The sequence below is a fragment of the Lampetra planeri genome, chromosome 52 (genome assembly GCF_965212315.1).
Source record: "Lampetra planeri chromosome 52, kcLamPlan1.2.h2, whole genome shotgun sequence".
Taxonomy (NCBI): Eukaryota; Metazoa; Chordata; class Hyperoartia; order Petromyzontiformes; family Petromyzontidae; genus Lampetra; species Lampetra planeri.
In genome coordinates this window covers 4,089,001-4,112,448 of record NC_136158.1, presented here as the reverse complement: position 1 = coordinate 4,112,448, position 23,448 = coordinate 4,089,001, and the positions used below count along the sequence as shown (strand labels likewise).

Sequence of the window (23,448 nt, the reverse complement as noted above, 5' to 3'; positions counted from 1 at the left end):
ACGATGACGTCTTTGCTCTGCTGTCATCAATCCGTGCTAAAGAGGAGGAGGAGGGAGGAGGAGGAGCCCCGTGGCACGCGACCTGTTCTCCTCGGGGAAGTGCAGCGCCATCATGACGAGCGGATCGGTGCACTCCACCATCCAGCCCTCACGCTCGCTCGTGCGCGCCACATCCACGTGCAGGAACTCGTTGGGCGTGCGGCTCCACAGCACCGGCATGAGCATCTGCACGTCGAGCCGCGGCGGGCACTGCGGCGTCGGATGCTGGCGCTCGCTCTTGAACATGCCGGCCGACAACGGCATCACGTTCTGACGGGCGGCAAGCAGGGATCAGGAACGGGGAGGAAGCGCCGGTTGACGGAGATGGAACGGTGGCAGCGGCAGCAGAGATAGCAGCAGCAGGAACAGCAGCAGTGGCAGCAGGAGCAGAAGTTGCAGCAGTAATAATAGCAGGAATAGCAGCAGCAGGAGCAGCAGTAGTCGCAGGAGCAGTAACAACAGCAGCAGGAGCAGAAGTAGCAGCAGCAGTAGTAGTAGCAGCAGTAGCAGCAGCAGGAGCAGCAGTAGTGGCAGGAGCAGTAACAACAGCAGCAGGAGCAGAAGTAGCAACAGCAGTAGTAATAGCAGTAATAGCAGCAGTAGCAGCAGCAGGATCAGCAGTAGTCGCAGAAAAAGTAATAACAGCAGCAGCAGAAACAGTAGCAGCAGTAGCAGCAGAAGTAGCAGCAATAGCAGCAGGAGCAGGAGGAGCAGGAGCAGCAGCATGAGCAGCAGCAGGAGCAGCCGGGGAGAGAAACGGAGAGGTTAGAGACGTCGCCCCGGTGAGGCTTCTCTGTACTGGGCAGCGTATTGAGCTTAATCCAAAAAGTAAGTTCATGAAAATACATTTTCGTGATACCGCATTGGCAGTGATGCCCAAGCATAAATAACAAACATTTTGGACATTTGTCAGTGACACTGCCTTAAAAGAAATCCATATATGTGTGTATATATATATAAAATCGGTCCACTGGTCATATTTCATAGCACATAACTCGACAGGCCACGCCATCTCTCTAGTCTCTCTGACACGTGCTAGGAAGGAGGACCGTTGCTCAACGTTTCACCAACGTTGCATTCCTAGTAATGACTCGGCGGGCATTAATCACTTCCGAGTTCACCGATTTGCCAAACAAAACCCATCTCCTACCTTGATGCGGCCCAACTCAAACTGGAACATGTTGGTGCACGTGGGCTGCACGAACACGGCTGGGAAGACCTTGGTGCCAGGCTCAATCTGCGAATGACATGCGCACGATGACGAGAATAATGGCAATGACGACAATGACGACGACAATGACGACGACGATGACAATGACGATGACGATAATGACGACGATGACAATGACGTCGTCAATGACGACAACGATGAAAATTATGACGATAATGATGACGACAATGACGTCGAGCATGACGCTAACAATGATGATAACAGTGACGACGACGATGACAACAATGACGTCGACAATGACGACAACGATGAAAATTACGACGATAATGACGACAATGATGACGAAAATGACAACGACGATGACGATGGCGGCGATGGAGGCAACGGCAAACGTCAGGGAAGGTGAACCGATTGACCGCAGGACGAGGTCAGAGTGTATGCACGTTCTCCCGGTGGGTTGCGTGGTTTTTTTTCTACCGGGTCCTCCGGTTTTTCCCTCCGCTTTGGTGAGCTATCATTTGTGGCCAGATCTCTTCTGAAAAATAAGCAAATTCCTCAGTGGACTTTGCCTGGTAGCATGGGGATGGTTTAATTTTATTTGTATGTGTTTAGGTGATTTGTTTACTTTTCTTGCACTTTGCACTCCTGTCGTGTTTTTGTACCGTTTGTTGTGGGTAACGTCCTTACCCACCCCTACTGGACATAGCTAATCGGATTCCTCCTGCGGCATATATATTCCGACTCTGATAGCGACGCCCGTTACTGACACGGGAAAAGCCTCGCCGGGTCTCAAGAGGCGTCCTGCGGCATCAGGATATTTGGCCAAGTCCATGACTGAGTGTTTGGCTTTCGGGAGGAAATCGGAGAGCCTGGAGGAAACCCACCAGGCATAAGTGGGGTGGGCCGAGACCCAGGGCTGCCAACTGTCTGGCGCCACTGTGTCCGACACGCTTTGCACTGTCCTTTTCCACACGTTCATGTCGCCATTAAGACTAAAATATCTAGCCGGACTTAACTCGGCCCAAGCGAGAGATCGATGGGATGGGGCCTCCGGAGATCAAGTACGGGGACTCGGTGTGCTTCGTGCAGCACGTGGACAGCGGCCTGTGGCTCACGTACCAGGCTCCGGACTCCAAGACCGCCCGCCTGGGCATCCTCATCCGCAAGGTGCGCGCCCGCCTCTCAGATCTGTCGCGCCCGTCTCCGTGACTGCGAGCGCGTCCCATGAACACGGGGCGGGCAGGCGAGCGGGCACCGCTCATACCTTACAGTAGGTGGGGATCTCCTTGGGTGGGGGCACGCGCACCGCCCGTACCTGATAGTAGGTGGGGATCTCCTTTCCATTGGCGTAGAACGTGAGGAGTCCGCTGCCGATGTCGATGAGGCAGCCGATGTCGATGCTGATGTTGTTGCGCCCCTGGCCTTGCTGCCCCCCAAACTCACCGCACCACGCCATGAAGCAATTGCTGCGCTTGATGCTGATGAAGTCAGAGGTCGGGGTGGGTACGCGGAGGGAAATAACACAAATATTATTATTATTCCATTTACTTCTAGCAAAGGATGGGCAGCGATGGAGCACTGTGAGAACGGCGTCAATGGCCAGACACGGTCCGACGCTCGTTGTTTGCCCAGGAAATACTCAATTGGGAGAACACAAAAGCGACATCACCACCGCCTGCCAAAACTGCAACAGCCTATGTGGCGAAACTCGGCGCGTCCGTGATCGCCTCGCACTGTACGAGTAACAAACGCGCTCATGGTGAAAGCATCGCCGAGCCTCAAGACACCTTTTAAGGAGGGTCGGTCCCTGTTGGGTTTCCTCAGTGGGGCGGCGGGAGGGAAGGGTGTCAATGGCTCTGTGTTTCCCTCATTAACGTGCGGCGTAATTTTTCAAATTTTACCATTTCGGACCACGACCCTTGCGCACGCGACTTCCTATCTTTGTTCGAACGACGTCGCGTGCAACTTTGACGCCCGCTGTGAAGCAGACGATCCTCATCGTGCGCCAGCGTTCTTCACGAATTTTCAGAGGGGGGGGGTGGCCTCTTTCGCCGATAAGACATCATCAGTGTGTGAGGGCCGCCACATGTTTCAAACCACTGGGGGTTTGACAGCAGCACGACGATGATGATGGGGGGTGTTTTCAGATGTTGTGTGTCGTTGGGGGGCTCGCACATCAGCGGCCGCACTAAAGGCCACCAGGGAGCTGCCGGCCGCCAGTGGCCCGCGGGGAACACCGCTGTACGGTTAACACGCCCGCAGCATTAACAGGGGGAGGCCCCGTGGCACGAACCGCGGACAAGCGGTGAACGACCGCCGCTCTCGGGCCCGTAGTCGTAGCTCCCCACAGCACGCCGCTCTGGCCGGCGCAATGTTTGTTTAAACGCGCGGCTCTCCGCGCTCCTGGGCCTCGCGAGAAACCCACCGTCGCCCCGCGGCGCGCGGCCCTACCTGGTGTTCACCTTGCCCTTGTCGTCACCGAGCGTCACCATGACGCTGCGCACCTTCTCCAGGTCGAAGGTCTTCCCGTACTGGTGGAAGTCGGGTGTCACCCAGCCGACCCACACGCCCGTCGGCTCCTGGCCGGGGAAAATCTTCACGGAGTAGTAATACTGCTCGCCGAGCCAAACAAAGAGAAAGGGCCCCCCCGCCCCCCAGTATGGCCTTTAACAGACTGTTGGGGCGAGTGCCATTCGCGAGAACGGACATGGGGGAGGTTCCACTGTAGAGCAGTTACAGACGTGGCCGCCACCGCCCAGGGGATATCGCTCTCTAGGAGCGGGGTAAGGGTCCCACTACTGGGACAACACAAGTCACCCGGGCCGAGTGTGACCTTCCAGGTTATCCGTCTCCCAAGCTTTCGCCACGCACTACTGAACACGCCCGCGGCAGCGCACGGTGAAAAGCTTCCGAGATTTGACGTTGTCAGAGCTCCCACTGCTCGACACGCGGCCCAAGCCGCGAGACCGCACTCGGCCTGCGAGCGGGCTGCGAAGAACCCATATCATAGTCACGGGCTAAACTGAATGATATTTTTATTTTACCAGGTAAGGCCCACTGAGCTATGTAGCTCTCTTTCAGAAGCGACCCGGCTGCAAATGGTAGCTCAATCAAATTTAGAGCAGCCAAAACAGGTTTCAGGGTCAGGACGGAACCCACGACCTCCTCTGTAGCAGGTGAGCTGGTTAACACCTCGACGCCGTGGCGTCCCTAGGCAGGGGGCGGCAACCGGGGGTCGAGAGGTCACAAACCAGCGTGGTCCTCATGAGCGTCTCCATGTCGTCGCGGTCGTCGGGCAGCACCTCCTCCTGCAGCCGCGTGTGCACGGGCATGGGCGGCGCCGCGGGCGGCTGCGCCTGAGACACTTTCCCCCGGCGCATGAGGAACCTAAAACGCCGAAGGGGGAATGGGGGGGGGGGGGGCAGTTGGAGGGGGAGGGGGCGGGCAAACCGAGGAGGTCAGCGGATCCGCCGCCAGTCGTGATCGATCATCGAGGAATCCTCGCTACCACCGACCCCACGCGCCTTGCCTCTTTCCGTCGACCACCTAACGCGACGCCGTGGTTCGGTCGCGAATATGCTAAACTCGCCAAATCCAGAACTCGCGCACGGCGAGAATTTGCCACAGCAGTAGTGTGATTGTTACATCGATTGTGGTGATTTTAGGAATTGTGCTAATTCGGCGACGCACTTGGGCTTGAGGCGCGATGTCTTCTCCTGCGCCGCGTCCTTGTTGTTGCTGCTGCCACCGCTCGACTCGGCCGTCGGGGTCGGCGTGGGCGGTGCGAGCGACGACCCCGTCACCGACGTTCCTCCAGCCCCTCCCGCCCCCACCGGCGGAGAAGCAGTCCCGCCGGCCAACGCGGCAGCCGCCGCGGCCGCTGCCGCCGCCGCGTCCTTGTCTCCCGGCGGTGACGCAAAGCCGAACGGCAGCTGGATCAGGTTCCCACGCGCAGCGGTCTTCTTGAGCACCTCGAACTCGGAATCGATGTCGATGTCCACCTCCTCCTCCTGCATGAGCGAGTTGAGGTGGCCGGCGAGCTGCGGCTTGTAGTCCTCGTAGCACTCCACGGGCATGCTGAGGCGGAAGAACACCAGGTCGTTGTTGCTGTTCTGCGTGCCGAACGTCCTGTGGGTGACCTTGAGGCACGGCGGGCTGTCCACTGTCCCGTCGATCCGCGTCACCTGGGGGGCGGTGGCGGATGCGGAGACGCAAGGGGAACGGCGCGTCTCGGTCACTTTCGCAGAGGGCCTTGCGTGGACGCGCCGTATCCCGGCTGGCCACGGCGACCCCCGCAAACTCTCCCTTCCCATCTAGGAAGCCCCTAAAAGCGAAACGTTGGGTCGACGTTGACCCGACATTTCCAACCACGTGGCCAACGTTGGCCCCCGATGTTGCATGTTTATCGGGATGCTTGCTACCACATCGGCTGCTTTGGCCAGGTCGCCATGACGAGAAAGAGATTCTGAGCTCAATGGGCCTCACACGAGGACATAAACCAGGGGTGGGGAACCTTTTTTCTGCCAAGGGCCATTTGGATATTTATAACATCATTCGTGGGCCATACAAAATTTAATTTATGTTGCTATGAAAAAAGCGCCTAGATTTATTGAATTTCGAGTCGTGCGGTTGCCTTGGCAGGGCCAGACTAAATGATTTTGAGGGCCTTATACGGCCCACGGGCCGGACGTTCCCCACCCCTGACGTAAACGGACCAGCTCACCACGTCGACGGTGGATGCGGGGGAGGGGGAATGAGGGGAGGGAGGTGTAATGGAGACCAGGAGGTGGGACTGCTGAGACAAGGCCACAAGAGGATCTGGAGCTGAGAGGACAGATGGAACACGAGGTGGTGGAATTTAACTGGACCATGCTGTGGAGGCAAGCGACGGTGGATCACTGGACAAGGGGATGGAAATAAATAAATAATATTTCCGTTTATCTTTTTTCTCTTCGATACGGTACACTAATGTGAACCGTATTTATTTTAAATGTAATATTACCTCCACTCAAGATGGTATCAAATCACCGCGCAAATAGCATGCCAGATGACCACCGGCAAAGGCACTCCAGATCCTTGGGGCAACGCTTGAGAAGGCCCGACCCCCCAGCGTCGAGCACAAGGTCCGACGCTGGGAGAGCAGTAGTAGCGCCCTGCTCTGTCAGGCCCTCAGGTACATTGGTCCAAAGTGATCTAGAATATCGTTCACGTATGATTTGCATACACTTTAAAACACAAACGAAAAAACGGTGGCAGAGAGGACAGCCACCAAGGAGACCGAGCGATGAAATGAGTTGACGTGCAGGCAGGAGCTGGGTGGACCGTTGCATCGTGGGATCGCGAAAGGCGCCGAAGACTTAGAGAGGCCTTCATCCAGCAGTGGATTGACCACGACTGATGACGACCACAACGACGATGAAATAAAAGATAATCGATTCTCGCGCACGTCATTTGTAAGCATACCAATCAACCGTAAATCCACGGATGGGTAAGTTATCACATTCCCAGTAAACGGCGTGACTATCATCATCATCGTCGTCTTCGTCAGCGTCGTCGTCATTATTATTATCGTTATTTATCGTACAACGGAGTAACACGGTGGCGAGATGTTAACTGCTTTGCCTGGTATCCAAGAGTTTGTGGGTTTGATCCCGACCCTGATGCCTGCTGTAAAATTGGAGTTTGTGTGTCTCTCTCCCCGTGGTCGTGTGAATTTTTCTCCGGATCCTACGGTTGTTTGTCCTTCCACATTTAGAATCAACATCACGCTTTTAGAGAAATTGGCTGTTGTAAATTTCCACGCGATAAGCCACTTCGAGCTTTCATTTGTGGCCACGCCGCTTTTACAAAAAGAGCTGCATAGCCCAGTGGGCCCTTCAAGCTAGTAAAGTTAAAACAGTTTACTTTATGATAATTGGTTTTTTTACCCTTTTATCTGGCAACAAAACTGACACCTTTTTTACAAGGAGTCATGTCTGCATAGACCACAATACCTGCAGTCGGAATGCAAAAAAAAACATAACCCTGATAATGTATGCACTGTCCTTGAAGTTGATTGGTCCACACCCGAGACAGCTTTCCTTAGAGCCTAGTCTCACATGGTGTTGGACCAGATGACGCCAAAAGGCGCACAACTCAAAGACAATGCACCATCAGAGTATGAGAGCTCGGGGTAAGCATTTACACCATTGGAACCTCATTTGCCAGTAAAAAAATATGATAATTGGATTTTTTACCCTTTTATCTGGCAACAAAACCGACACCTTAAGTTTAGCAAAAAAAAACCCTCAGCATCTCCCAGGGCGCCGTTGCCAGCCGGCCGCACCTCGTAGTGCTCGTGGTCGCCTTGCACCGGCAGGAACTGCGGCAGCCGCTTGGTGTACCACATGGGCACGTCGCGGTGCATGTTGACGGCGAACGGCTCGAAGCCCTCCTGCAGGCCGCAGATGGTGAAGAACTTGAACGTCGCCGCGTTGCGGCCGAAGTTCAGCCTCCCCACCTGGCTCATTCCCACGCTGCACACGGGTATGAAGCCTGTCGCGCGCACACGCAAGCACACGCAAGCACACACACGCAAGCACACACGCAAGCACATGAAGGGTCGGCGGGCGTTTACCCGTTCCCGTTACGACGACGTACGTGTACATCGTCGTCTTTTCTTACAGTTCCGTTCAGGATGATGTACATCAAAGAGTAACTTTCGTTGCTACCGAGGCTCCCGCAAGGCCACGCGGGAGGGCGCGCGCACAGTTTGGTGCCGGCTATCGTAGAGCGCGGCGGTCGTGTCGCTACGGTTCTCTGCGGCGAGTGCAGTGCGATGTCTTTAAAAATAACGGCGCCGCTCGCAAGGTTCCGAGATTGGGCAGTGAACATGACCCCACCCACAGGCGTCTCGGGACGGGGAAAAGGGGTGAACTGAGAAGGCGAGGCGTGCTGGCCGGGTCGCTCAGAGGTCAGGGTGCTGAGCCGGCGCCGCTGACAAATCCTGGGTTTTAAACCGGGCTCTCTCAAGTGCGGTGTACGCACGGAGAGTTTTCTTCTTTCCACAACATTGCAAGCATTTAATTCAGCGAATGCGACGTCACTCTCGGAGCCTGCACAACGAGCCGATGTCGCACGGCATGTGACGCGTGACGTAAGCAGATGACGTCACTCGCAATGACGTCATCGCATAGGCTTCGCTTTTGGGGAGATGCTCCTATCAACTTGGTCGGTATTGTTGGCTAAATTCCCAGGAACAGCGCAACTATGTCGAGACATTGCGTTCTTATTGGATCATAATTTTTACAGGATTTACCGTGATTTGCTAACCTTTCCTATACATTGTACTCCTATTGTGTTTTTTATTTGTTTGTTAGGTATAGCCCTGTGAGCCATGCGGCTCTTGAATCGGGTGCAACCGCGACAAACAAAAACATGAACAAGAAACATCTTAAAGTGACTACGCGCAACAGAAAAATCCAGGAAAAAACAGCAAAGTCTTCCAGAAAAAGCACCGTATATCAACGCTGTGTGCAAAAATCCCATTGGGATGCAAGTCAAACAATAACAACCATAAGATAATTTAGATTAAAGTTATCAGGCTAACTCTGTACTTCAATATGGCTAAACCAAAACGTTTTCTAAATCACCAAAATAAAGCTATAAAAATAATGTAACGGTGATCATAGGAACTAACCCACCCCTACTGGACATCTGTAAATAAAAGAGCTTTATAGCTCATCGGATTGTTCCAGTAAAAATTCAGATTTTGGTACAAACAGACGGACAAAACTAATGCTTCAACGCTTCCCATCGCATTAAATTTGAAAAATGACGTAACATCGACTCGGCTGCCACCCCCACTCCCCCCCCCCCTTCCCCCGGGGCGTTGTGGGGGGAACAATCCCTTGCCTTCGGAGATCTCGAAGTCGCGGAAGGCGAGCTCGGAGCCCGAGTCGTTGAGGAGCACCTCGCCGTTGATGGTGAACATCATGCACCGGTCGTTGAGGTCGATGAGGCAGCCCACGATATCTCCACCCTGCCAATCTCGGCCAAAGTGCTCGCTGCCCAGGTGCCATCGCTGGGCCTGTGCCGCGCGCAAGCAGGAACAGTGGAAGGTCTCGAAAACCACAGCGGCCGGGAACCTTGCGAGTGTATAATATTCAAATTGGGTCATTTGCGAGCTATTTTTTTTTATAATTTGTAGATTTGGACCATGACGCCGACACACAATTGCATCACGGGATCTTTTAACGTGAGTGAAACAAATGGTGCGTAGTGTTTTTACGGGTTTCATGTATGTATGTTTGACTTCTTTCGCACCGTACATAGCCAACCGTGCTAATCGGAGGTGCGGGGAAATGATAACAAACTAAACACAAAGAGCAGTTCTAAAGAAATGAGTTTTCAATCTAGATTTAGAAGCGCATAGCTCCAGTGGTTTCCTAATATCAGAAGGAAGAGCCTTCCAGACGGCCGCAGAAGCACAGCTGAAAGCGCCGCGCGATGCGGCGACCGTCTTTGTTCGACGGTTAGCCAAAAGCCACTGCTGCGAGGATGACCGGCAAGGCACCGTGGTCCATTTGTGGCAAGCACTTTACGTGTACAACGAGTGCTAATAACACAAGCACAGCATTGACCAGGACAACCACTGGGAATGGAAACCACATTCCACAACAACAAAACATTTACTATGCTCTGGTAGTGTATGCTGTGTCTTTGAAACTGATTGGTTCACACCAGATACAGCTTTCTTTAGAGCCTAGTCTCAAAGTGTTCGACCAGAAAACGCCAAAAGGCGAACAGCTCGGGGTGAGCAGCTACATCATGGGACCTCCCTTGCCAGTATCAAAATATAAGAATTGGTTTTAACCCCTCTGCCAATAAAACAGTGAATGCAACACATGATTCCTTGAAAACGGATTCTGTTGGGTGTTTAAACATCTTAACGTCTGTTCTATTTCCAGAAAGGGCAAAACCTATTGTGACAAAAAAGTATTTACCCTGAAGCCGTCGAAAACGAAGGCCTCTGCGTCGGCCCCCAACTCGTGGCCTGAGGGCACGTCGGGCCGGGCCCAGCCCACGCGCATGTCCCCGGCCGTCACCGCCTCGAACTCAAAGTACCACTTCCCCGCCATTACGGCGTAGGACTTCTCCGCCCGGAAGATCCGCATTTTGTCAGGGTGGCTGCTCCCGGCGGTCTCGGCCAGCAGCGCTGCAGTAACCGCGGACGGAAAAAAAATGCCATCCGATCAACGTGTCGAGCATTTCTTCTCTCGCGCTGTTACCAGGCACGACTGCGGGGATCTACAACAACTCCTGAAGATGCCCGCCAGCAGTGCGTGGTCAAAGCCTCAACTCCTGAAGATGCCCGCCAGCAGTGCGTGGCTAAAGCCTCAACTCCTGAAAATGCCCGCCAGCAGTGCGTGGTCAAAGCCTCAACTCCTGAAGATGCCCGCCAGCAGTGCGTGGCCAAAGCCTCAACTCCTGGAGATGATCACATTAGTGCACTGGCGACAGCTCGATGGAAGAAACGCGGCGCTGTTGGGTTTTGTAAATAACTGCAAAGTTCTGAGCAGACGGCACTGACCGGGATCCTGGTCGGGCGGCTCGATGACGTAGCCGCAGCCGATGAGCGTGCGCACGGCCTCGCGAAGGCTGTCCTTGTTCGACTTCTTGGTCCTCTCGTCGAGCAGCGCGTACGGGATGAGTCGCGGGTTGCGCTTGTTCTTGATGTCCTGCGTTGGGGTCACCGTGGGTCGGGCAGCAGCGCCGGGACGATTAGTGCCGACCGAGTCGCTCGGATAGGGGCTAAATGTTGCGATCGCCTACTTTAAACTTGATGTTGTGGGGGGGTTAAAATATTTTACGTGGTTAATCGCTGAAGCTGGAACGTCTCGTTTTGCAAAGGTGTCCACGGGGAATCAAGTGGCACGCGCACAGCGAGCACGGAATGGGCGAGTATACAAACATTCAGCTCGTACATAATACAGGTCTTTTGGTTAGATTGCGTGAATATTAAACCCACCACCACCCGACACAGCCAATTAGTAAGGTTTGTCAGTGAACAAAACATGGCCAATTCGTCACTAGTACAGCAACACCGGTGTGTTTACAATCTGAGTACGACGTTTCACCAGTAATTGCAACTCGTTTCATGAAGCAACAACCAGATTTGTGATGACATCACTTGTACGCACTTCTTCAGCGATGTGGGGTGGGAGGATTAATGATTTATATAAATTACAATGGGTATCCATTGCCGGTTGGGTTATTTATATGGTAATCAACGCGCATTACGCATGCACATTACGCAAGCCCATTGCTCTTGTACCTCCTGTCGATTGTGTTGTACTAAAATAACCAACGGTAATCCCTACTGAAGTATGGTGACCTGCAGCGGCATGCATTTAGACGATGTATTATTTGATGACTTGCTTCCAAGCAGCACTAAGTCAGCTCGTACAACGCAGCCTCGGGGGGGGCGTTCCCTCCTTTGGTTGCCACTCTGTTGCTAGTCTCGACCATCGGCCGTCGTCCCTTCATCATCCCTTCCAGTGACGCTTCCCGCCCTGCCAGCGACGCGTCTATAAATCCGCGTCAAAGCGTGGAAGCGCGCGGACGCCCTTGGGGTGGTGAATCGTGAGAGGCGTCTCTCCGTTTCACTGCTGCCCCCGAAGCGACGGCCAAACTCACAATTATTTATCATGCAGGGGAGCGGGGGGGAGGGTTTGTTTTTGTTTGTGTCTGTGAACAAAGTACACAATGGGATTCATGACACATGGGAAAACGTGTTAACAAAAACACGACTTGATGAACGAAACAAAGTGCCTAATGACCAAGCATTTGTTTGGTTTCTTCTGATTGTAAAAAAGGAAGGCTGGAGGGAGGAGAGGGAGGGAGTTGAGGAGAGGGAGGGATGAAAGAGAGGAGAGGGAGGGAGGATAGGGGGGGAGTTGAGGAGAAGGAGGGAGGGGAGGGAGGAGAGCGAGGGAGGGGAGGGAGTGAGGGAGAGAGAGGGAGTTGAGGAAAGGGAGGGAGTGAGGGAGGGAGTTATGGAGGGAGGGAGTGAGGGAGTGAGTGAGGGAGGGCACTCACCTGCTGGATGCCGTAGGTCCAGCCCTGGCGGATGCGGTCGCGGGCCCACACGTTGTGGGCGTTCTCCGCCAGCTTGTCCACCATGGCCTCCTGGCCGGCCGTCAGCTTCACGTGGTTGAGGTCAAAGGGCGCCGGCTTGTAGCCGCTCTCCATGGAGTAGCTACGCGGGACGTGGGGGGGGCAGCGGCGACGCATTGCAGCGAACATAATCACGGTGGGTATCGACGTCATTGCCGCGATAATTGATATATTTATATACAGAACAATGCAATTTTAGGTATCTAGTTTAAATTTTGACTGAAAACTTTCGTGACTGCAGGAATTCATATTCCATGGTTCTTTCGGTAAATTCACGTAGATAGAAAAAATAATAACAATAAAGTAACTTTAAAGTTAAAGTGAATATATTCACTTTATTTTTATTATTTTATCGTTATTATTTGTTCTATCTACGTGACTTTACCGAAAGACCCATACAATATCGCAGAGACTTACACAATGGACGCACAACTATCTGGGACAATGACTTTAGAAACAAGCAGCTGGAACATTTATTAGACAAACATACAAAATAATGGATGTCTCAAAAGTTGGATCAATCGATATCTCAATGGCCGGGACAATGTATATCCCAATAGCTGCGATTGGATCATGTATTTTTCGATTTAAAGCTTTTGTGACTGCAGGGATTCATCTTCTTGGTTCTTTCGGTAAAGTCACGTAACTTTATACGTGACTTTACCGAAAGAACCAAGAAGATGGATCATGTATATGTGTGTATATAACGAGCGAGTTTTCTCCGTGGTGCTCCGGTTTCCTCCCACTCGTCTCACAGACCCTCATTAGCTGGCGGAAAACATCCCCATTCTGTACCCGCCACGCCGAGTTGGCGGAATGGGCAGCGCCGTGCACACGCGCGTGTGTGCACACACACGTGTGTGTGCACGTACGGTCGCCAACCGTGCCAATCGGAGGTCGCTGTACGACGCAGCCGCATACACATCGCCCTATTTATACATCACGCACAAATATACGCCGCATGTAACAAAGAAAGGAAAGGAGGGCGGCGCGGGCGTCCGATGATTCTCGACGGTGCGGCGGTTACTTGCGGGGCAGCCGCAGGCGCTTGAGCTTCGACTCGGCTTGCTCGTCCCCCATGCCCACGTGGCACCCCAGCGCCAGCAGGGTCCTGTGGGGGGCACCGGGCACAGCGGCCACACGCGTCACGGCGCGCTGGCGAGATGTTGACTGCCTCGCCTGGTACGCGGGAGGTCGTGGGTTCGATCCCGGCCCTGTCGCCTGCTGTATATTTGGAGTTTGCCTGTCTCTCATCATCATCATCACGGTGGCTAAGAGATGTTAACTACCTCGCCTGGTATACAGGGGGTCGTGGGTTCGATCCCGACCCTGTCGCCTGCTGTATATTTGGAGTGTGCGTGGCTCTCATCATCATCATCACGGTGGCTAAGAGATGTTAACTACCTCGCCTGCTATACAGGAGGTTGTGGGTTCGATCCCGACCCTGTCGCCTGCTGTATATTTGGAGTGTGCGTGTCTCTCATCATCATCATCACGGTAGCTAGGAGATGTTTTCCCTCCACGTTATAGGATCAACATCACGCTATCAGAGTATTTGCCTGCTCTACATTTCCACGTGGTGATAAGTCACTTTGCTGAGCTATCCCATGTGGCCAGGTCCCTTCTGAAAAAAGAGCTATACAGCTCAGTCGGCCTTACCTCCCTCTCAAAGCACCTCAGCTGTACAATGCAACGCCTTCCTATGCACGTTGAACTTCTGTCGCGCCGTACGTAGCCGACCATGCTCATCGGAGGTGGGAAAACCACGATCGATCTCGTGCTGAATGATGGCCTCCAAAAGCCGTCGCCATGCCCCATGATGCTACGATGTGACGGTCCACCTGACACCTGATGTCAACGCTCCATCACCTGGGTGGACGCTCTCTCTCTAGGACGCGTTCTGTCCCTTGCCTGCCACTCCGTCACTGTGTGTGTGTGCCGGCCGAACTTCTTTCGCGCCATACGTAGCCGACCGTGCCAATCGAAGGTGCGCGGGCGAAGGACAACAAACTGAAACACGCGCAAAAAAAAAAATCAGCACGTGAAGAAACGAAGGTGCGTCAACTCGAGACCCGCGGTGTCGGGCCTCACTTGAGGGTCTCGGTGGACATCTGCAGGTTGTAGTTGCGCTCCGGCTCGGGCAGCTTGTGGAAATCGACGAGGCACGGGTGCAGGCGCCGGTTATCGTCCCTGGCCTGCACACCAGACAGAAACGGGCGGCTCGAGGCGGGAGAGACGATGGCGGCGGCTGACGTTTCCCGCAAGCTCCTTGCTGCCCGCACTCCGGATGATGCCAACGACCACGACGGAGCGGGGAGGACTCCCACCGTCACCAGCCACCGGTGGACGTAGGCCGCGTCGCCCCCACGATTCCGCATCCCTCCCGCAAGCTCTCGATCCAATCGATTGTGAAGATCGCCATGAACCAGCTTCGTGGCCCTCCGTCGAGTCGTCCCCTGCCTGCCTCTCCCCACTCATCTCCCTCCGCTCCCCTCCACCCACTTACCTATCTCTCTCCTTTCATCTCCCTCTACTCTACTCCACACTCTCCACACACTCTCCCTCTCAACTCCAGAAACTATGGATTAATCTTGAAGACCGCAGTCATCTCAGTAGGAAGTCACTAAATATCCTCTGGTATAATATGTGCATATGTGCGTGTATAGAAGGGGAGCGCTACGAACCCGGCCACCCGAGTTCAATTCCCACTCATGGCCAACACCAGTGACTGTTATCTGAACCTGTCCGGGCCCTCCTCTAGGTCGACTCAGCCTCAACTGAATACCTGGTGCAATGTGCAAAACATCGCCACTGCACGTATGTACATTTAAAATTCGTTCGCACCGTACGTAGCCAACCATGCCAGTCGGAGGTGCGGTACAGAGATTAAAAAAAAGGCGGCAGGGTGTGGTGCCGGCCACCCACCCACCCCCTCGTATGGACGCAGAGATGGGAAAAATATAATCAAATTATTGACGGGAAAAAAGTGATCATATACAAATGGCCAATGTCTAGTGTCATCTTCATACAAATTACAAGTTACTTTGAGCCATGCAATTTGCATAACAATTGTGGAACGCAAATGTCGTAGAATTACACATTTCAATGTGAATGCTTATGATGCCCGTGATTGATCGGGTGCGCTGCTCGGCTCACAGTTGCATAGGTCCACCCGATCTCGATCTTAGTCGTGGCCCACAGCTCGTGGATGTTCTCCGCCAGCTTGTCTCGGATGCGCTCCAGGTTTGGGGGAAGCACAATCTTCAAACAAGGACAACGACGACAACGACGTTTGTGCGTGCGCTTGTGTGCGTGCGCGTGTTTGTGTGAGCGTGTGTGTGTGTGCGAGCGGTAGTGTAACGGTTAACGCGCTGCGCTACGAACCTGGTGACCCGGATTCGATTCCCGCTCACGGCCAACACCCTGTGGCGATTATTTGAACTAGTCCTCCCCTAGGTCGACTCAGCCTCAAATGAGTACCTGGTGTGATGTGTAAACATCGCCACTGGAGAGACAAAGGCGGCCGGGCGTGGTGTTAGCCACCCACCCCCTCGTGTGCCGTGCCGGCCTTCATAGGTGCTCGCTAACAGCACTTGCCCCAACAGCCTGTTAAGCCCATACGGGGATGTCTTTGTATGAGTGTGGGGGAGCACGGCTGGTCCATCTGCCAGTGATCTCAGTCAGTCAACCCACAGTACCTGGGTCTGTCCCGTGACCTCCTGCCAGTGAGCCTTCACTTGGGCAATTCCGCTCGAGAAATAAACTGAGGGTTTCCAACGGAAGATTCACATCTCCGGTAGGAACCATCCAGGGTTGAGTCGCGGGGACTCGCTGCACGCAGCGTGAGTCTCCCTTCTCCGATTCACACGTCGCTCGTATTTACACTCACGCCGATGGCCGGAGAGCCAGAGGACGGCCGGAGGAAAGCCAGAGAGTGGGAGAGACAGAGAGTGGGAGAGACAGAGAGTGGGAGAGTCAGAGAGTGGGAGAGACAGAGAGTGCGAGAGTCAGAGAGCCAGATAATAGGAGAGTAGGGGAGCCAGAGAGCCTGAGAGCACGAGATTGGAGAGCAGAAAAGACAGAGTGGGAGAACCAGAAAATCGTAGAGCCAGACAGCGGAGAACTGGAGACCCAGAAAGCCGGAGAGTCGTAGAGCCCGGGCAGTGGGAGCGCCGGAGAAGGGGGCCTTCCAACCTGCGTGGTGTCGACGGGCACGGGCGTGAAGGCGTCCTGCTTGAGCGAGAAGGTGGGCCCCAGCAGGTCGCGCACGCCGTCGTGGTCGTGCTTGTACTCCTTGATGGGCTCCACGCGCATGCGCTCCCGCGGCAGCAGCGCCTCGAAGCAGGGAGCGTAGCCCAGCGGCGGCAGGAAGCGGAAGTCGCCGTGACGGCCACCCAGGAGGAACCTCACCCTGCAAGGTGGGGGGGTTGGGGGGGGACGCGTGTGAGTGAGTGCGCGCACGTGGAGAGGCGATGTGCATCTTCACCATCTTCACTCTCATCGCAGTCTTCGTCAAAGTCATCATCACAGTCATCGTCATCATATCATCATCGTCATCATCGTCGTCGTCATCATCATGGATTGTAAAAATGGCTGTGCACGAGCACGTGCAGTTAAACGCAAAATATTTGGGGGGTTCAGCCAAATTTTGTGTTGTAAGGCCCTCCACCACCCGACGTAGACAAACACTTAAAAACCGCTAAGACGCGACGCAAAAATTTCGGCAGCCGAATCGACGGCGCGACGTCATCGAACGGAAGGTGTCGAAAAAACCCGACCGTGCAAAAACCCCAACGCGCCAAACAAACCCCAACGCGCCAAACAAACCCCAACGTGCCAACCCCCTAACGAGCCAAAACCCCAATGCGCCAAAACCCCAACGTGCCAAAAAAAAGAAAAACCAATGCGCAAACAAAAACCGCTCACTTGATGCCAGCAGAGAAGCTGACGACGGGGAAGAAGAGCCCGTCCGTGTTGTAGTTCTCGAACATGCCCTGCACGGGGTGCCCGTTGATGCGGAACGAGATGCTGGGGATGCTGAGGTCCAGGCAGCAGCTCACCACGTCGTCCGCGCTCAGCAGGTGCTGGCCCGGCGAGCCCACGGGCTTGGCGATGCGACCTGCGGAAGCGCGGAAGGCCGTCGTGACTCTAAACTATTTTATGTTTTCAACAATTTTTTTTATTTGACCAGATAAGGGCCCTCCCACTGAAGTTTGTGTAACTCTTTTTTTTCGATTTAAAGCTTTCGTGACTGCAGGGATTCATCTTCTTGGTTCTTTCGGTAAAGTCACGTAGAATGGAAATAATAAAGTAATAAAAATAAAACATCATAAAATTATTCTCACGACGTTTCGGCCACAACGCAAGCAGCCGTCCTCAGGTGGAGAACAGGTCTGTCGAGAAGACAGAGTCTAAAATTTGTGTAACTCTTTTTTTTCAGAAGCGGCCTGGCTATCACAAACGATAGCCCAACAAAGTGGCTTATGATCGTGTGAAATCTATAGCAGCCAGATATTCTAAATGCACATTTCTACAGACTCATAGAGACTCACAGAGACCCATAGAGATCCAGAGACCCACAGAGTCCAATACTCAGCGAGACCCATACTAAAATAATTTAAGTTTTTTACTAGGCAAGGACCCACTGAGCTACGTAGCTCAGAAGCGGCCTGGCGATCACAAACGATAGCCCAACGAAGTGGGTCATGATTGTCTAGAAATGTTTAGCAGCCGAATACGCTAACGGCACGTCGATTCTAAATGTGGAGGGGAAAAATCGGAGCTGCCCAGAGAAAAATCCTCGCGACCAAGGGGAGAGAGACCCCAGCAGAATCGCAGAGACCCCAGCGGATCGCGGAGACCGCCGTGGGAGTCGCGGAGACCCCAGCGGAATAGCAGAGACTCCAACGGAATCACGGAGACTCCTGTTGGAATCACGCAGACCCCAACGGAATCACGGAGACTCCCGTTGGAATCACGGAGACTCCAGCGGAATCGCGGAGACTCCCGTTGGAATCACGGAGACTCCAGCGGAATCGCGGAGACTCCCGTTGGAATGACGGAGACCCCAACAGAATCGCGGAGACTCCCGTTGGAGTCACGGAGACCCCAGAGGATCGCGGAGATTCCCGTTGGAATCACGGAGACCCCAACAGAATCACGGAGACTCCCGTTGGAATCGCGGAGACCCCAACGGAATCGTGGAGACTCCCGTTGGAATGACGGAGACCCCAACAGAATCGCGGAGACTCCCGTTGGAGTCACGGAGACCCCAACAGAATCACGGAGACCGCCGCGGTTTTTATTTGCGGAGAGCCGACGGCGGCCCGCCGCCCGATTCCCAGCGGCTTTAACGCCGCGTCGTGCGCGGCTCACCGGACCACAAGTGGAGGCCGTCGAAGGCGTACGAGTAGAGGTCGTCGCCCACGCCGTTGCCGCCCCAGCCCTCGCCGCCGCCAGGGTACGGCGCATAGCCCTCCGTCGTGGCCCAGCCGACGCGCAGGTGCGTCGGCTCGTTGGTGACGAACGGCTCCACGTAGTCCACCACCATCTCGTAGTACCACTTCTTGTACTGCGACGTGCCCTCGCAGATGCCCAGGTAGATGTTGGGGCGCATGCTGAGCCCCGGTGAGGGAGCGGAGGAGGGGAGCGTGGGACAGTTAAGCGGCGCTCGTGGTCGTTCGGCTCTTCAAGGAAAGTTGGTCATCAAAAGTCGAATCTAATCAATCCTGCGCGTCGTAGCAGATCAATGAGCCGACAATTCGCGCTCATTCCCATATTTGTCCCACCACATAGAAAATACAAAATAATTAGGTTCAAGCAAGCCTGACTGTGCTGATGAGGTACTGAATGTTGGAACCGGTGCAGAGTTTGCTTGTGCTGAGAAGGAAAAAAAATCGCTGATGGGATGTGTAAAAAAAAAATCTAGATCTTTTTTACGTGGTATAGCGTGGTTGGCATAGGCCCTGGAGCAAGGGAAATACATGTTGTCAGTCAGTGAATAAATGCATAAGTGGGTGAGTGCATTCATGAATGAGCTAATTAATGTGCGAGTGAATTCATGAGTGGGTGGATGGGTGAGTGAGTGAGTGAGCAAGTGAATGAATGAGTGGGTGAGTGAATGCGTGCACGAGTGAATGAATGAATGGGTGAGTAAGTGAATGCACGAAGTGGGTGAGCGAGTGAAAGAGTGGGTGCATGAACGAATATAAATGAGTTCGATGAGCGAGCGAATGAGTTCATGGGCGAGTGAATGAAGCAACTCGTGAGCGATTGCGAGCGACACCTGGTGACGTCGTTGACGAGCCGCGTCTGCAGCAGCAGGTCTCTGCCGGGGAGCAGGTTGTCGCAGATGAGGTTCTGATTTGCTCTCACGGCGACGCCGTTGCACACGCACAGCGAGTAGAGCACGTCCAGGATCTGCGCGCCACGCAAAACGCCGTGGTCAACCAGCCAGCAATATTTTGCTTGTCGTCAAGGCAACTCCTCGACTTCCCGTTGCGTGTTTTCGGAAGGTCGCACTCATCGCGAATGAACCACGATACCTTTGCGAAACCATCATCGCGCGAACTCCGCTGATGCTCGCTTTTGGCTCGTAACTTTCAGGTGTGCTCCTGCGGCCGTCTGGAATGCTCTTCCTTCCGATATTAGGAAGCCACTGGAGCTATGCGCTTTTAAATCGTCATCTAGATTGAAAACTCATTTCTTTAGAACTGCTTTTTTGTGTTTAGTTTGCAGTCCATCCCCTCGCTACATCTCCATCTGTTGATTACATCTCTCTCATCTCTCCCTCTCTCTTCTGCATCTCCCTTTGCTCTCATCTCGCTACATCTCCTGTCTGTTGTCCACATCCTCTCTCATCTCACTACATCTCTCCCTCTCTCTTCTGCATCTCCCGTAACTCTCACCTCTTCTCCATCTCATGTCTGTTGTCCACATCCTCTCTCATCTCACTACATCTCTCCCTCTCTCTTCTGCATCTCCCGTAACCCTCACCTCTTCTCCATCTCATGTCTGTTGTCCACATCCTCTCTCATCTCACTACATCTCTCCCTCTCTCTTCTGCATCTCCCGTAACTCTCACCTCTTCTCCATCTCATGTCTGTTGTCCACATCCTCTCTCATCTCACTACATCTCTCCCCCTCTCTTCTGCATCTCCCGTAACTCTCACCTCTTCTCCATCTCATGTCTGTTGTCCACATCCTCTCTCATCTCACTACATCTCTGTCTCAGCTTTACATATCTCGGCTCCATCCTGCCCCCCCCCCCCCCAACTGTCTGCCACTGAGGGCCCTGCTGGTGCGGAGGGAAACCGCCGGTGCGGAGGTGCATACCTTGTGGTTGCGTCCGTGCTTGTCCAGCAGGGAGATGATGGAACGGATGTGTCCCTCCTTGATGATGTTCAGAGCCTCGGGGCTCTCCAGCAAGACACAGTGCAGCACCTCCAGGATACCTGCGCACAGACAACGAAGATCCCGCCCCCCCCCCCCCCCCAGACAGCCTTCAACGGACGGTTGGGCTAAGCGATTTTAAGCGAGCACCTGCGTAGGCCGGCACGGTGCACGAGGAAGTGGTGTGACAAGCATCAGGACCTACCGTTCACCCCGAATCCCTACCCTCTCCTCGAATCAACAGATGTTAAATCACACCACCCAAGGTCGCCCAACCCACTCAAAGACAAAGATCCCCCGGACAGCCTAAACAGGCTATTGGGGCAAGTGCTATTAGCGAGCACCTGTGAAGGCCGGCACGGCACACGAGGGAGTTGGTGTGGCAAGAATCAGGACCCGCCGGCTTTGTCTCCCATGTGCTGTTGTTCACATGCACTCTGCGTCAGTAGCTCATCTAAGGCCGAGTTGATCGCAGGACTGGTTCAGATATTCGTCGCTGATGTTGGCTTGCGAGTAGGGAAACGAACTCAGGTCGCGGGGTTCACAGTGCAGCACGCTAACAACAGCGCAAAGACAAAGATTCCCCCGTGTAGCCTTTAACAGACTGTTGGGCAAGTGCTATTAGCGAGCACCTATGAAGGCTGACACATCATACTAGGGGTTGGGTGGCCAGCACCATGCCCGACCGCTTTTGTCGCCCTAGTGGCGATGTTTACACACCACACCAGGTACGCATTTGCGGCTGAGTCGACCTAGGGGAGGCCCATGACCGGTTCAGATAATCGTCATCGGTATTGGCCGTGAGCGGGAATCGAATTCGGCTCGCCGGGCTCGTAGCGCAGCGTAGCGGCTAACCACGACACTTGAGGGCAACCAGCCCCAGCAATTATAAACCCACAGTTCACGAAGGAAGTGGCCACGTGGCTCGGAGGTTATTGCGCTGAGATCCTGCGTTCAAATGCAGGCCGTCTGTCAGTCTGCCCGTAACGTGGGGGCCACGAAAACTCTCGTCGAGACGACGCAGCACGAGTTCAACTTGAGTGTAAGGTCGCGTTGCTAATTAGCGACTTAGATGGAAGGGATTGGTCAAAACTTGGAGATACAAAAAACAACCCGGAGCTAAAAGGATTGATTGCCCTTGGTGACCAATGCGATGACGTCACATGCCGCCACCGCGTCATTGTGAGAACGTGCTCCGAGCAAAATCCCACAATGCCCAGTGGCCAGCAACAAACGGCACGAATACGAGGAGCGGACACGTCCGTTGAGCGGAGCGAGGTTGCAGGGCCTCGCTCGCTCGCTCAATGTCTCTCACATCCGTCGCTCGATTCACGTGAACGTGCTCATCAAACGCACCAGCTCTGTTTAAACCTCGGCCCTTCAGTGGCGCTCCCCTTATCGGTGGCCGCTCGGCATCTTAACGGTGCCGCTCGGTTACCGCGGTCGGTAAAAGCGGCGAGCTGGGGCCGCCGACGCGGCGCGGCAAGAGCGGACGGACTGAAACGCGGGCGTCGGAGCCAACGGGTGAGGCCCCCCTCACCGGAAGATGCCTCCAGCCGGTCCAGCTTGCTGATGAGCCAGTCCAGGGAGTTAGAGAACTGCGCGCAGGTGCCGTGGTTGCCCCGGATGAGGGCAGCTGTGAGAACACGAAGGAGGGGGGGGGGGCGGAAAAATGGTGATGGATTTCAACTCGATAAAGGAATATTTGAACGGGCAGAGAAGATGGCAAACTAATTTGCGCGCGTATCTTGAAACTGGCGTTAAAATCGTGCTGATCCTTGGGTCTAAACTTTGTATTTTACCAGGTAAGGCCACACTGAGCTGTATAGCTCTTTTTCACAAGCGACGTGGCAGCAAATGATCGCTCAACGAAGTCGAAATTTATAGCAGCCCAAATTACTCTAAACGCATGATGTTGATACTCAAAACCGGAGAAAAATCCACACAACCACGGAGGAAAACATGCAAACTCCAAATATACAGCAAGCGTCAGGGTCCGGATCAAACCTTAGACCTCCTGCGTACCAGGCGAGGTAGCTAAAATCTCGTCACCATGCAAACTCCAAATATACAGCAGGCGTCAGGGTCCGGATCAAACCCACGACTTCCTGCATACCAGGCGAGGTAGTTAACATCTCGCCACCTTGGTGGGTCGGGTTGGAGACCGATCTGCACTCACAGTCGTCCACTCCATCCCGAGGCCCCCGGCGGGCTCTGTGCCTACCCGGGTCTAGACGCTCATCTCGGGACTCCTTCGCTCAGCTAGCCTCCAGTTTCTGGTCACACCAAAGTTCAAATGCCTGACTGTTGAGAACAATAATAACCCCTCCCCCCCATCTCCCTCACCGTGTTCCCAATTTTCACTTCCCCTCTCTGTAGCCGACCGTTACCCCAATCAGGTAAGGGGGCTGCGAGCCCGAATGGCCTGCACCGTTCCCTGACTATGAGGATGCATCACAGTTGTTCCCTAATTGTGAGGGTTGCCGTTTGCATGGATGACCCTTTGTGGAATCCAACTATCGTAGTCGTCGTTGTTGTTGTTGTTGTAATTGTTCCCTGGAGTTCTGCCGATGTTTGGCTGTCACTCAGCCTGGTTGGTGTCACGTTTGCCTCCGTACACCATTTGTACAGGTTGCTTCAAAACATGTTAACACTTATATGGGACTATCGTTTTCAATGGAAAAAGAACG

General features: G+C 54.0%; 1 protein-coding gene across 1 annotated transcript in view; it reads right to left on the bottom strand.

Annotated features, from left to right (window-relative positions):
- The window catches only part of LOC144734625 (ryanodine receptor 2-like), a 260,955-nt gene that overhangs the window by 201,126 nt on the left and 36,381 nt on the right, over positions 1 to 23,448 (bottom strand). Inside the window, exons 16-35 of the mRNA XM_078616894.1 lie at positions 22,299 to 22,394; positions 20,702 to 20,820; positions 19,653 to 19,786; positions 18,743 to 18,984; positions 17,294 to 17,486; positions 16,562 to 16,778; positions 15,524 to 15,628; positions 14,459 to 14,562; positions 13,395 to 13,478; positions 12,290 to 12,449; positions 10,782 to 10,929; positions 10,195 to 10,406; positions 9,104 to 9,278; positions 7,536 to 7,744; positions 4,901 to 5,394; positions 4,462 to 4,597; positions 3,662 to 3,822; positions 2,526 to 2,688; positions 1,190 to 1,276; positions 83 to 309 (exon numbers count right to left, since the gene is read on the bottom strand). Of these exons, the coding sequence (XP_078473020.1) occupies positions 83 to 309; positions 1,190 to 1,276; positions 2,526 to 2,688; positions 3,662 to 3,822; positions 4,462 to 4,597; positions 4,901 to 5,394; positions 7,536 to 7,744; positions 9,104 to 9,278; positions 10,195 to 10,406; positions 10,782 to 10,929; positions 12,290 to 12,449; positions 13,395 to 13,478; positions 14,459 to 14,562; positions 15,524 to 15,628; positions 16,562 to 16,778; positions 17,294 to 17,486; positions 18,743 to 18,984; positions 19,653 to 19,786; positions 20,702 to 20,820; positions 22,299 to 22,394 (3,466 nt within the window). The remainder of the gene's footprint in view (positions 1 to 82; positions 310 to 1,189; positions 1,277 to 2,525; positions 2,689 to 3,661; positions 3,823 to 4,461; positions 4,598 to 4,900; positions 5,395 to 7,535; positions 7,745 to 9,103; positions 9,279 to 10,194; positions 10,407 to 10,781; positions 10,930 to 12,289; positions 12,450 to 13,394; positions 13,479 to 14,458; positions 14,563 to 15,523; positions 15,629 to 16,561; positions 16,779 to 17,293; positions 17,487 to 18,742; positions 18,985 to 19,652; positions 19,787 to 20,701; positions 20,821 to 22,298; positions 22,395 to 23,448) is intronic.